This window comes from Phaseolus vulgaris, chromosome 10, assembly GCF_051622355.1.
Source record: "Phaseolus vulgaris cultivar YP4 chromosome 10, ASM5162235v1, whole genome shotgun sequence".
Taxonomy (NCBI): domain Eukaryota; kingdom Viridiplantae; phylum Streptophyta; class Magnoliopsida; order Fabales; family Fabaceae; genus Phaseolus; species Phaseolus vulgaris.
This window is the reverse complement of record NC_143507.1, coordinates 11,667,065-11,679,795: the sequence shown is the minus strand read 5'-3', so window position 1 is coordinate 11,679,795 and position 12,731 is coordinate 11,667,065. Positions and strand designations below refer to the sequence as shown.

General features: G+C 32.0%; 1 protein-coding gene across 1 annotated transcript; it reads left to right on the top strand.

The window, feature by feature from the left end:
* Window positions 1-9,428: 9,428 nt before the first annotated feature.
* Window positions 9,429-11,561, top strand: LOC137819480 (uncharacterized). Its single transcript, XM_068623343.2, has one exon. The coding sequence runs from the start codon at window positions 10,257-10,259 to the stop codon at window positions 11,241-11,243; it is 987 nt and encodes a 328-aa protein (XP_068479444.1). The 5' UTR covers window positions 9,429-10,256; the 3' UTR covers window positions 11,244-11,561.
* Window positions 11,562-12,731: the final 1,170 nt, after the last annotated feature.

The window sequence follows — 12,731 nt, the reverse complement described above, 5'->3', positions numbered from 1 at the left end:
AGTTGTGTATTACTATTGCTATTTTGTACATTAGCATATTTTGATATTCGATGGTTGAAGATTGTGAGAGGATGCAAAAACTTCTGTCATAGGAAAGTTGTAGATTGTGAGAAATGTAACAAGGACATTGGTAATAACAGTTCATTTGTAAGTTATGTTTTCCTCTACCATGTCTGTAATATGAAATATTTCTTCACGCTCATTTTTTGGACAAGGAATTGTATGATCAAGATGGAAAAAAATTATATAGAGGTTCTGCCACATGAAAGTTGTAGAGGTGAACTAGAATGTTGGAAGACTAAGGTTTTGGACTGAAGAGTGTTGAAATTTAATAATTTGACACAGTGCCTCATGTATTTGATGTATAATGTGAATGCATTAGATTTCAACATGTATAATGCATTAGACATTTCATTATTAATGTGAAGGAATCAATACAGTGCCTTACACCAGTCCACATTTTGATACTGTTCTTTTCATTTTATACTTTTCTTTTACTGTTTTCTTTATGGTATTTTTACTTCTAATGATTTGTAATATGCACCCTCATGAATAAATAACTTTTTTAGTAGTTAAATATCCATTCACCTTTATGCACTATCTAAATAAAATAAACAAAATCTAATTAAAGAGTATGGTGCATATGTGAACATATATGTGCACATTATTATTATAACATTTTTCTTCCAATGATATAGTAATAATAGTAAAAAAGTATAAAAAATTATTAATATAGTAATAATACTTTATAAATAATTATACATGTATTTGTTAATATATATATATATATGTTTTTTTATATATTTATATTTATGTATATATAAATATTTATTCAATAATTCAATAATTATCTACATATAAATCTTTATATATATTAATATATTATATATTATAAATTAATTAATAATAATCAATATATTATATATGAGTTTATTTTATATATAACTTATACTTATATATATTATTATATTAAAATTTAAAAATGCCAAATATATGAAATATAATTATAATATTAATTAATTTTTAAATGCTTTGAGGGAGCTCAACGTCTCACATTTTACATTTTACATATTAATATGTTATTTATTATATATCCATAATCCTATTTCATTATTTGTGCTGTAAGTCTTTTCATATTCTTCTGTTCATTTCTTCCTTTCATTTACTAGGAAGACATTGATGGCAACTACTGACAATTATAATATTAATTAATATTTTAATATATTAATATTTACAAATCTAAAAATATGAAATGAAATGAAATATTATATTATATTAATATTAATTAATTTCGAAATGTTTAGAATGAAACGTCAGAATGGATGGTGGCAAATTGGAAAACCCAAAAGTCTCACATATTGGATATTAATATGTTATTTATAGGTGTGGTTTCTGAGATTATTGTATACACATAATCCTCTTTCATTGTTTGTGCTATAAGTCCTTTCATATTTCATATTCTTCTCTTGATTTCTTCCTTTCATTTACGATGAAGATGATAACAGCAACTGCTAAGGAGATTGTCGGACTGGATACCAAAGGCATGTTCTGGACAATGAGTGTTAAGGGTGATGTATGTGTTTTCTTGGTTATGTTATTATATTTGATTTTCCAAACTTCAATGATTTGCTTACAGTTTTTATTTTGATTTTTAAATAACAGTATGGTATTGTGGATCGCGCTTTTGCTATTGAATTTCAAAATGAACTTGATGACCACTGGCTGCTGGCAGATAATAACGGGAACACCCATGTTGTGATGTACAACATGGATTTGCTGAATCCTGAAATAACCTATGCATGGGGGAACTTACGTCATTTTTATGATCTTAAAGGAGAACATCGCGTATATTTCTGATACGTTGGTGATAACTGCTTTCATATTAATGTTTAGATGAATGTTTTTTATTTTTATTTTTATTTTTATTTTTAATTTATTATGTTTATATTTATTACACTCTTTATTTATGGTTTTCTTTGTGGTATTTGTTCTGACCATAAAATGTCATATACATAAAATAACTGTTTTATGATTTCACTTTTATTTATTTTTCAGATTTCACTTACAACATTATTTTTTTATTTTACTTTTATAATATAGTTTAAATCTTAAGTTATTTTTTATATCAATAGAAATATCAAAAGCCATCAATTTTTTATAAGAAAATAAAAAAAGAAATCATTTTTATGTTGCAACAAACACAGAAACAACAATATGAAAAATAATAGAAGAAACAAACCGATAAAGAGATGAAAAGAATCGACATAAATGATAAAAGTAAGAAACTTTAATAAAAAAAACCCCAAAAAATACCATAAAAAAGTCAAAAATATAGTATAAAATATTATTAATATAATAATAATAATACTTCATCAATAATTGTACCTAATAATTATATCTGTATTTCTTTCCCGTGCGATGCACGGGTTAGTAACACTAGTAATCTAAAATAACGAAGAAAACATGTCACTCTGTAGAACGTCAAATTGAACTTCTTGGTTTAATTCATACTAATCTTGCAGATTTCAAACAAACCATGTCTAGAGGTGGTAAAAATTATTTTGTAACATTTATAGATGATTTTTCTAGATACATCAGAGTGTATTTAATTAAACAAAAGGATGAAGCTTTTGACATGTTTTTAACTTATAAGGCGGAAGTAGAAAATCAATTAAATAAGAAAATTAAAAGAATCATAGCAGATAGAGGTGGTGAATATGTTTTATTTAATGATTACTGTGTTAAAGAATGTATTATTCATGAAGTAACCCCACCGTGTTCACCTGAATCTAATGCAGTAGTTGAAAGGAAAAATAAAACTCTTAAAGAAAACTGGTAATCTCTGTTTACCGCGTGTTTTGCAAAATAGGATACCACATAAGAAAACTGGTAAAACAACACCCTATGAGTTGTGGAAAGGTTATCAACCTAATCTGAAATACCTAAGAGTGTGTGGGTGTTTAACTAAAATGATGTTACCTAATCCTAAGAAAAGAAAAATAGGCTCTAAAACATCTGATTGCATGCTCTTAGGATATGCGAAACATAGTGTTGCCTATAGGTTTTTAGTTCTTAATAGTGATATAATTGAATGTAACACTATAGTAGAGATGAAAAATGTTGAGTTCTTCGAACATTTCTTTCCTCTAAAGAGTAGTGGTACATCTTAACAATTTATCGATGGTGCTAATGATGCCATGAGTGAGGGTGTTAGGAGAAGTAAAAGACAGAGAAAGAAAACCTCATTTGGAGATGACTTTTACACTTATCTAATTGAAAATGATCCAATAAGTTTTTTAGAAGATACTAGTGCTCCTGATGCTAAACATTGGGATAAGGCCATTAAAACTAAGCTTGATTCAATTAATAAAAATAATACGTAGACCTTAGTAGATCTGTTAAAGGAGCAAAACTCATTGGTTGTAAGTGGATCTTTAAGAAGAAATACCATCATGATTGATCCATAGAGAAATATAATTAGTTGTTAAAAGTTTCACTAAAAAACATAACATAGATTATTTTGATACTTTTGCCCTTGTTACTAGGATTTCCTCTATTTGTGTGTTGCTAGCCCTAACACCTATCCATAAGTTAGTAATTCACCAAATGGATGTTTGATGAAGATCAAGTAGAAGAAAATAATGAGGTTCAAGTTCAAGATTCTCAAAGACAAATTAGCTCATCATCCTTTATACCTCAAAGGATTACAAGGAGCAAAGCTAAGGATTTGGGTAATATGCTTCAAATGTTTTCCCTTTTTATGATTACTTTTGTATAAAATTGTAAAACATTTAGGAGTAGTGTTTAGGAAGGTGCTAAAGAGGGAAACCTAAAAGACACCTCCATTGTATAGCACCTTAGACGCTAGTTTTGGTAGGAAGGGACTAGAAGAAAGCCTTTTCACATTCCTTCTCTCTTTAGGCGCTAGAGTATCTTAGAAGGCAATAAAAGGTCACCTTTCAAGCTTCCTTCTCTTGTACTTTGTGACTGGTTTTCCCCATTATAAAAGGGAGGCTTAGGTCTTTGAAATAATAAGATTGATTTTTTAAGAGTAAAGAACCTCTACCAAATTGGTGAGTGAGTGAGAGACACTTATGTCTTCTTCTATTATAGTCTTATCTTAAGGGAATTCTTGGACTCTCAAGTGGCAGCAACACTCTAAATTAAAGAAGAACAAAGGAGAATCTATTTCTCAAACTCAGTATGCCCAGATAACTGGGAGTTTATTGCATTTAATGGGCTTTTCTATATCAGATATTGCTTATGTAGTAGGTAGACTGAGTAGGTACACTCAATGTCCTAGTCAGGATCATTGGGATCACTTGCGAGACTCATGAAATACTTGAGAGGTACAATGGATTATGCCATTGAATATAGTGGATTTCCCACTGTGCTAGAAGGGTGCAATGATGCTAACTGGATCTCTGATTCAAATGAGACAAAATCCACTAGTGGTTATGTATTTACACTTGGGGGTGGTGCAGTTACATGGAGATCATCCATGCAAACTATTATTGCAAGATCAACAATGGTATATGAGTTTGTGCTCTTAAAATGGCTGGTAGTGAAGCTGAGTGGTTGAAAAAATTCTTAGCAAACATTTTGTTAGGAATGAAACCAACCCCATTTGTATCAATGCATTGTGATTGCCAATCCGCAATAGCTATAGCTAAAAATAAAATTTTTGAATGGAAAGAACAGACATATACAATTGAAACATAATTTAGTGAAACAACTTTTAAAAAGTGGAACGATTTCTATTGACTATGTCAAGTCATAATGGAATTTGGCAGATCCTTTGACTAAACCTCTTAGGAGAAAACTGATTTTAGAAACATCGAGGGAAATGAGACTTAAGTCACTTGCAAACAAACAAGTGATGGAAACCCAACCTTTGTGATTGGAGATCCCATGAATAAGGTTCATATAGGTAAAACACAAGTCATTTGTTAGTTATGCTAGCACTACTATTGATTTAAAATCAATTTTGTCCATTCCTATGGTGTGTGTGAAAGTGCTAGATACTGCATTATTGAGAGGATAAACTTTGTGGTTAAAATTCTGAAGTAAATTTTTTTTAACGATTTACAGAGTTTTAATGATTTTCATATCCCTTATGGGTGGTGTATGATTTGCAGCATACACTTGATGAAATCACCTATATGAGTGTCAAGTGGAGTCGCTTGCATGAGATCTTGGCAAGATCTCTATAGCACTCATGAATACTGGACACGCGCATGGCCTAGTAAGCGCAACACAACGATAACAACAAGTAATGTGCAGAGTGTATTGTGATTGACAAACCTCTAACACATACTAAGTATCTTGGTTCAAATAGCTTGCTACACCAACTACACTATGTGTTAAGTTCATTAATCTAAGACTGGTTCATATAGCTTGCTATTCCAGATCTGATGCATTACATCTTAGAAGAACCCAAAATCTTCTTTTTCTTTCTTTATCTCTATGTTTTATCTTTTGCTATATGTGGGGGATTGTTGTAAAACTACATTTGGAATATCGCAAAAGATAGAGAATACCATTTTGCTTCACGAACACTTAGGGTTCAGTTCTATTGTTGTGCGTTTTGCGGCAACCATCGTGCAAGCATCTTGATTATCTTGAAACTCTTCTCGTGTGTGGGATCGTCTTCTAGACTCACGATCTGTGCAAGGGCAAAGCGGATGACTCAGACCTTCGAAGACTCCGTTCGTCTCGGGAGGTTGTGCAATTGGAACTTGGAATAATGCCGCTAATGGCTGGAACGTGGGTTGTGACAGTTTTGGGATTGTTACATTTTTCCCTCTATACAAGGGTTTCCCTCTTCCAAAATACACAACTCTCACTCATAGTTTTCCATCTTCTTCAAACCACCACTGTGCACCTTTTCTTCCTCTCACCTTTTCACATTTTTCTCTTTCTCTCTCTTCATTTACTATTTTATTTTATTATAATATTTTTCTGGGTTTATTGGGTTTTAAGAGTAACTTGCTAGTTCTGATCCTCAGAAAATTTCAGAAAGTTCTTGTTGTATCCTGAAAGACTTGCGCAATACATCACGGATAAAATCCTTATAAACAGTGATCGCTCATGTCTCGAGAAATCAATTTTTTTTTGTGTGTGTTTAAAGCCTCAATTACTACATATTGTCACATGATATTAATCTCAATTATTATTTAACTTAATGAACGTTTGAAATCCAAAATTTATGTTTATATATTTTTTTCATATTCTCACATAGTGACGAGCCTTCCCAAATTCTGGATAGTTTAGGAACACATAATTAGTAATATAATTGTTAAGCTAGAATTATATTATTTTGCTTGCTTTTATGTCGTATTTCATACAAATCAAAGATGATAAAGAAGGTAAATGAATAAACAAAGATATAATTGAAAAATATATACATATGTGAATTAAATTTTAAAAAGAAACTTCAATGCTTGTTTGATGGTTACATATTATTATTACTTGCATAAAATGAATCAAAGTGTGTGATTAGGGTTAGGGAGAAGCTGGAATTGTGGAGTAAGAAAGAAGTTGATTGGAGAAGCATGTGAATGTGGGTGTGACGTCACTAATCATGAAAAGGAGCTTCTACTTCAATTTGTGCTTACTCTCTTTGGACTATATGCCAATCATATCATGCAATCATACAACCATAAAACCCCCAAATTATTTTACTTTCTTGCCACTGCTTTTAATTGGTTATGTATATTAAATTACTTTAAAGAATATAAATTATTAATTGCCATGCACTAATTTTGTTTCTTTAATTTATGTATTTTGCTTCTGCTTTATTCAAATCCTTCATTCACCCTCAAAAATAATTTTACATTATTCGTTAAATTCAAATAAATTCATTCATACATTAAAGACGTCATAGATATCAACATTAGAGGTAAGAGTATATTCATAAACACACTCTGCAACAAATTTATTTCAATGTTGTAATAAACAGTTAATTACTCTACTATTTTTATTATAATATTTGTTGGGTTACTTTTAATATTTCACGTGATTTAAATTAAAAAAAATAATTAACATTGTAAATTCAGGTAACTAGTGTTTCATTTGCATAATGCTAAATGAAAATTACACAAAATTGTAAAAAACGGGGGAATAAAATAGTTGTTTAATTTAAGAGATAGAAAATTAAATTTACTTAATACTCATTAGATCAACTCTTTGTATTATATAAATTAAAAAAAAATCTATAAAACTTTTTAAAAGGGAAATAAAAGAATGAATTTTGTTATGATATTTTAATTATTTAAAAGAAATTAAAACTATAATTACATAAACAAAATAAATTATTTATACAAGAAAGCTTACTTAATTTTGTCTTTTCAAGTCTTTTATATTCACTAATTAGTTTATCAGATAGTTTTACTTTTTAAACCAATTTACTAAATTATCAAGTCTAAACTTATGAAATAATAATTAATTTATTAAATAAAAATGAATCTATTAATGATGAGGTAATTGATAATGAAAATTTGCCCAAAGAAGTCCATCATACCTACTTGGGAGAAAGTGGTTTTGTTTTTCCGTGAAAGTCGAAACCCAAAAGCTTGCTTATAAGGTTTAAAAATGTTATTGAGTTTATTTTTAAGTCAAACTCACATACAACTTTTGGTAAAGCCAATTTTAATTAACTTATACTTTGTAAAGCTTTTGATTAAAAACTTTGTTTTTTCTTCATATAGTTTTAGCAAACTCAATCATTTCACCAAAGCTGTGAGAAAAGTATAATTGTTACTCCAATTCATCCAAATCAAATATTTGCAACAGCGAGTTAAGATTTTGAAGTAATTCATAAGTTTTGTTCCTGCCAAATTCTATCTAACAACATCTTCATACTTTTTTTTTCTTTAATTATAACAATATTCTTCTAATTAGAGTGACCATAGTGAAAAGTCTAATAACCTTTTCCCATCTTTAATTAGTGGTGGTGATAGTTATTTATAATAACTCATATAATATATATTGCTGATTGAGATAAGTTTTGTGATCATAAAATTAAAAAAAAATACTACAAAGATGTAAAAATAGAGTATAAAATTTTAAAAAAAAATTATATTTGCATTGGAAAACCTCGAATACAATGAACTCGTTAACTGTTTTACACACACTCAATTTGTTGAGTATGAAGACAACCCAATTAGGTTGAGTTGACTAGACACCATGTTTTAGTGGATGAGTTTAATTATTGTGTTCCCTTTATAATTTCTATTTAAAGAGAGCATTGTACTTGTAATTTAGTACGCAACAGAAAAAAAAAAAAAAAACCTAATAGTTGTCCATGTAGATGTAGGATGCCGTTGACAATCGAATCACGTTAAATCCTATGTTGTTTAATTTTTTTGCAGTTAATTCGTGAACATGTGAGTTGTTTCCATATATATTTTTTTCCATAACAAGTAATGAAGTTGTTCTTTCAAATGTAGAATAATGAAAGTGTTGTGACAAAAAAATGAAAAGATATGGAGATATAGGATGTCACGAGATTATTTAAAAAAATAGATTATACTTCATCTAGTATTATTTAAAAAATTAAAAATATTAAAACCAATTTTCCAGTTTTAATATGGAGTGGGTATAAATGTAAGAAGTGGAGGAAGAATTTGCCCTTTTTCCCACCACATTTAAAAGGATTTTATGTTGATTAATGTTGCATGAATGAAAATTGAGGAAAGATGATGCAGTTGAATGTATTTATAGCGATGATGTATGCATCTTGTTCATTTCCAATTGAATTGATTCACAAGTATTTTTGCGTTGCACTCCAACCAACCAACCCTCTCTATCCTTCAACACCTTCTTTTCGAACACCACATTTTCGTATAAATGCAACACAACTAGGGTCATCACTGTAAACTCACTCATCTCTGCACCTTTATTTCTTTATATTCTTTTTCGGATCACTCATGTGTGCTTTAACTACTTTCCTTTTCTTCTTTTTTCTTTACTTCCAAATCTATCTGTATTTCAATTTCCTCAAAAAAAAAAATCACTTGTTTTTCAAAATATCTACCCAACTGAACACAAGAGCATTAAATTTGAGTGCAGCCCTTTTCAAGGCTTTTCTTTATTTGAGTTTATGTCAAACCCAAATTGAAACAGGACTTTGAGTTTTTCTTTCACCAAAATAAAAAATAAAAAAATGAACAGAAGAACTCAATGGAGCTAACTTATCATTCTGTCATCTCTACGTAAGCTTAACTAATAATGGAACCCCTCACTCCAGATTACACGATAAGACAAAGACTTTATCTAAAATATTAATTTATCTTTATATATATATATAAAAAAAAAACAAGAGTTTATTTTTAATCTGTTACCAGTAGAAGTATGCTTTCATTCATTAAATAATGTTGGAACATGAAATAAATTATAGAGTAAAGTTAAGCGCCGTCAAACATGTGCATGAGTTGGTAAATAGTTGTTCTAACCAAACATGTAAGTTTTTTTTTTGAATTATGAAGCCATAATTGCATGGAGTGCTTAGAAAAGAACTATGATTTTGAATTATAGGTTTGTTTTTTAGGTAAAATTAAGGAATTTAGAGAAAAAAGTAAATTAATATTAAATTGTATGATTGAATAAGGGTTAGGAGGAGGGAAGAAGGAGTGAATAATTTGACATGGAAGAGGTTGGTGTTTGTTGATGTTGATGTTGTTGTTGGTGTTTTTGTTTTTGGAAGGGCCACAAAAACAAACACACATTCACACTCACCCTGCTTTCTGCTTTTGTTGTGGTGCTCCACTGCACCTCAACCACTCTCTGCAACGCAACACATACTACTTATCTCTTTCTCTTCCTCCTTCTGTGCTCTTTCTGGAGCAGAGTATGATCTGAGTCCAAATGCTGTAATGGAGGACTCTCGTCAACATTGTTTCCCATGTTTCGATTCTGGTTTCCCTCAACATCTCATATTTAGGGCTTTCTTTCTGTTCACCTTTAATTTCGTTTTCGTTTTCATTTTCTTCAATTCAATCTTGTTCCCCTTTTGGAACTCAGCTGATTTTTGAGGAATGGATGAAATGCAAAAGCCCAGAGCAAGATTCCCCACCCTTCTCTTTGCCTTTTCCCTATAACGGTTCAATTCAGCACAACAAAGACCAAACCTTCAAAGTCGCTTTAGAATATTGTTCTTTATGTTATACCCTGCCTCTCAATAAGACCCCCAACAGCTCAAAACTTTATCTTTATTATTATTATTATTGTTGTGGTTGTTGTTGTTTTGGTTCTCGATGGGGCTTCATCATCATCATCTTCTTCTGCTGTTTCTGCTTCTGCTTCTTCTGCTATGCTCTCCTCTTCCCCGTGTCAAGGCTCAATCTAGCGAAGCCAGGTCACTAGACGCGATTCTGCAAGAATATGCCTACAGGGCTTTGGTCAAACCCAAAACAGGTACCATTTACAATGCAACATCTCACCTTCCTTCCAATTTCAGTGGGGTTAAGATTGCCGCATTGAGATTAAGGAGTGGTAGTTTGAGGAGAAGAGGGGTTGTTCCCAGTTACAACGAGTTTGAGATTCCCATAGGGATCATTGAGAAACCGTATGTGAAGAGGCTGGTTTTGGTGTACCAAAATTTGGGGAATTGGTCCAAAAGGTACTACCCTTTGCCCAATTACACTTACCTGGCTCCTGTTCTCGGACTCTTGGCCTACAATGGCTCCAATTTGTCAGCTACTAATTTACCAACCCTCAATGTTAGTGCCTCTGCTGACCCTATCAGGGTCAAGTTTATGGATGTCAGAGATCCTCCTCTGGGTGCTGTGGCAAGATGTGTTTGGTTTGATTTGCAGGGTTCCTCCAATTTCAGCAATGTAACAGGAGGCGACACTTGCTCTACCTCCACACAAGGCCATTTATCTATCGTGGCCGAGACTTCTGTTCTTCCACCCCCGCCACCATCACTGCCACCACCAGTGTCTCCTGCTCCTTCTCCACCTCAACCACCACCACCGCCAGTTGTGCCAAAGGAGAGCAAAAGTGGCAAGAAGGTTGGGGCCATTGTGGGGTCTGTGTTGGGTGGAATTGTGTTTTTGGTGTTGCTGTGTTTGCTGGTTTTGTGGGCGCTAAAGTACAAACGAAAGAAGAGAATACAACAGATGGAAAGGGCTGCAGATGCAGGAGAGGCCCTTCATGTGGCCAATGTTGGGGACACAAAAGCGCCTGCTGCCACGGTTACTCGAACGCAGCCTACCCTTGAGCATGAATATGCACCCTGACACATTGTTCTTGCACCATCTTCACTTGCTGTTCCACTCATATGTGCAAGCTCCGTTGCTTTTGTATTCAGAAATTCTTCCAAACACCTCTTTTTGGTGGTTGTTTGCTTAGGCTCCTCTCCTCTCTTCCCCTTGGCTAGTTTATACGGGTGGTAAATGGTAATATAGAATTTTTGTGTAAAGTAAATCTGTTTATCTCCTTTGTGATTCATTGTGGTGTGAATGTGTATGTAGTAGCAGCACAGAGTGATTCTATATGTGAAGAATTCAGTTGTTCCATCGACAAGGAATAAAAATGTAGCTCCTACTTTGGGATAATTTTTTACCAATCCTCTTTGCGCCTGTTTGAAACTCGATAAATTTGGAATCAAACAAATGCCTATTAATGCTCCGGAAAAAACATTCTTGGAAATTCAATGCCAGCTTCTTTTGCCTCCTTTCCTTTCTGTTTCCATTGGCTTTGCATTGCTAACAGGACTCAGGCAGGAATGCAGGAAAGGGAATGGAAGCGTAAAACTTGAGTCACTTGTTCAAGAGAAAGTAAATTGCTTAGAATTAGATTAGCTACATGTTTGGAGATTGTCTTCACCTTGCCTTGGGTGCAAGTAGCTGGTGTTATCTTGCAAATTTGACACGAATTTGTGGCAAATATAGGTAGTGAAAGTTGAAACAAACACATTAGTTATAGAAATATTGGAGTAGTAACAGGCACTGCATCAATTCATTCCTAACAAGTGAGTAATGAGCTGATAAGGGTACTTTTGCTTGCAATGATTTTATCTCCTCTGTATTCTTCAAGAGAAGCCCAAAGAAAGAAAGAACACCATTGATTTATGCTATGAATGATGACGATGACAGTGAAAATACGTGCACATAACTGATGGAGAAGAATGATTTCCCTTGTTGAAATTGGTAGGATGTGGAATGTTGGGGTGATGATATGTGAAATGTAAAAATAATGTCAAAAATTGAAACCAAAGCAAAGGTACGAGGATGTGAGATGATTTTGAGTTTGACATTGTCTTGTCGTAAAATTCGGGACAACGCATGGCCAACGAATCCATTTAATTTGCCATTACTTTAAGCTTTGAACATACATTGCCCTCCTTTCTTTAAGCTTTGAAAAGGAATTTCATATTCTGAAAAAGTCACTGCTTTTGATTTTTGAACAAGTCCCAACTCATTTTTTTTATAATAATTGCTATTATTTTGATGAAAGCAACGAAAGGGATAAGATGGGTGAAGAAGGAATGAAGTCCACAGCTGATGATCACCGACGCTAAAATATCAGTTTTAAGCTCAATTATTAATTTCTGTCTTCTTCCAAACCTAACCTATGGAATGCATCTTCATACAATTTTATACCTTTTTCGAATCTGAAGCTTCGTAATGATCATTCTCTGGAATTTTTGTTTTGTTTTCACTTTTAATTTAAAAATAACTTCTTATTTTAACTTCATTTTTGTCTTCGTTCATCTGCAGAATTGA

Excerpts from the sequence above, each read along its gene's own strand:
- LOC137819480 (XM_068623343.2), top strand. The coding sequence starts at position 10,257 with ATGGGGCTTCATCATCATCATCTTCTTCTGCTGTTTCTGCTTCTGCTT.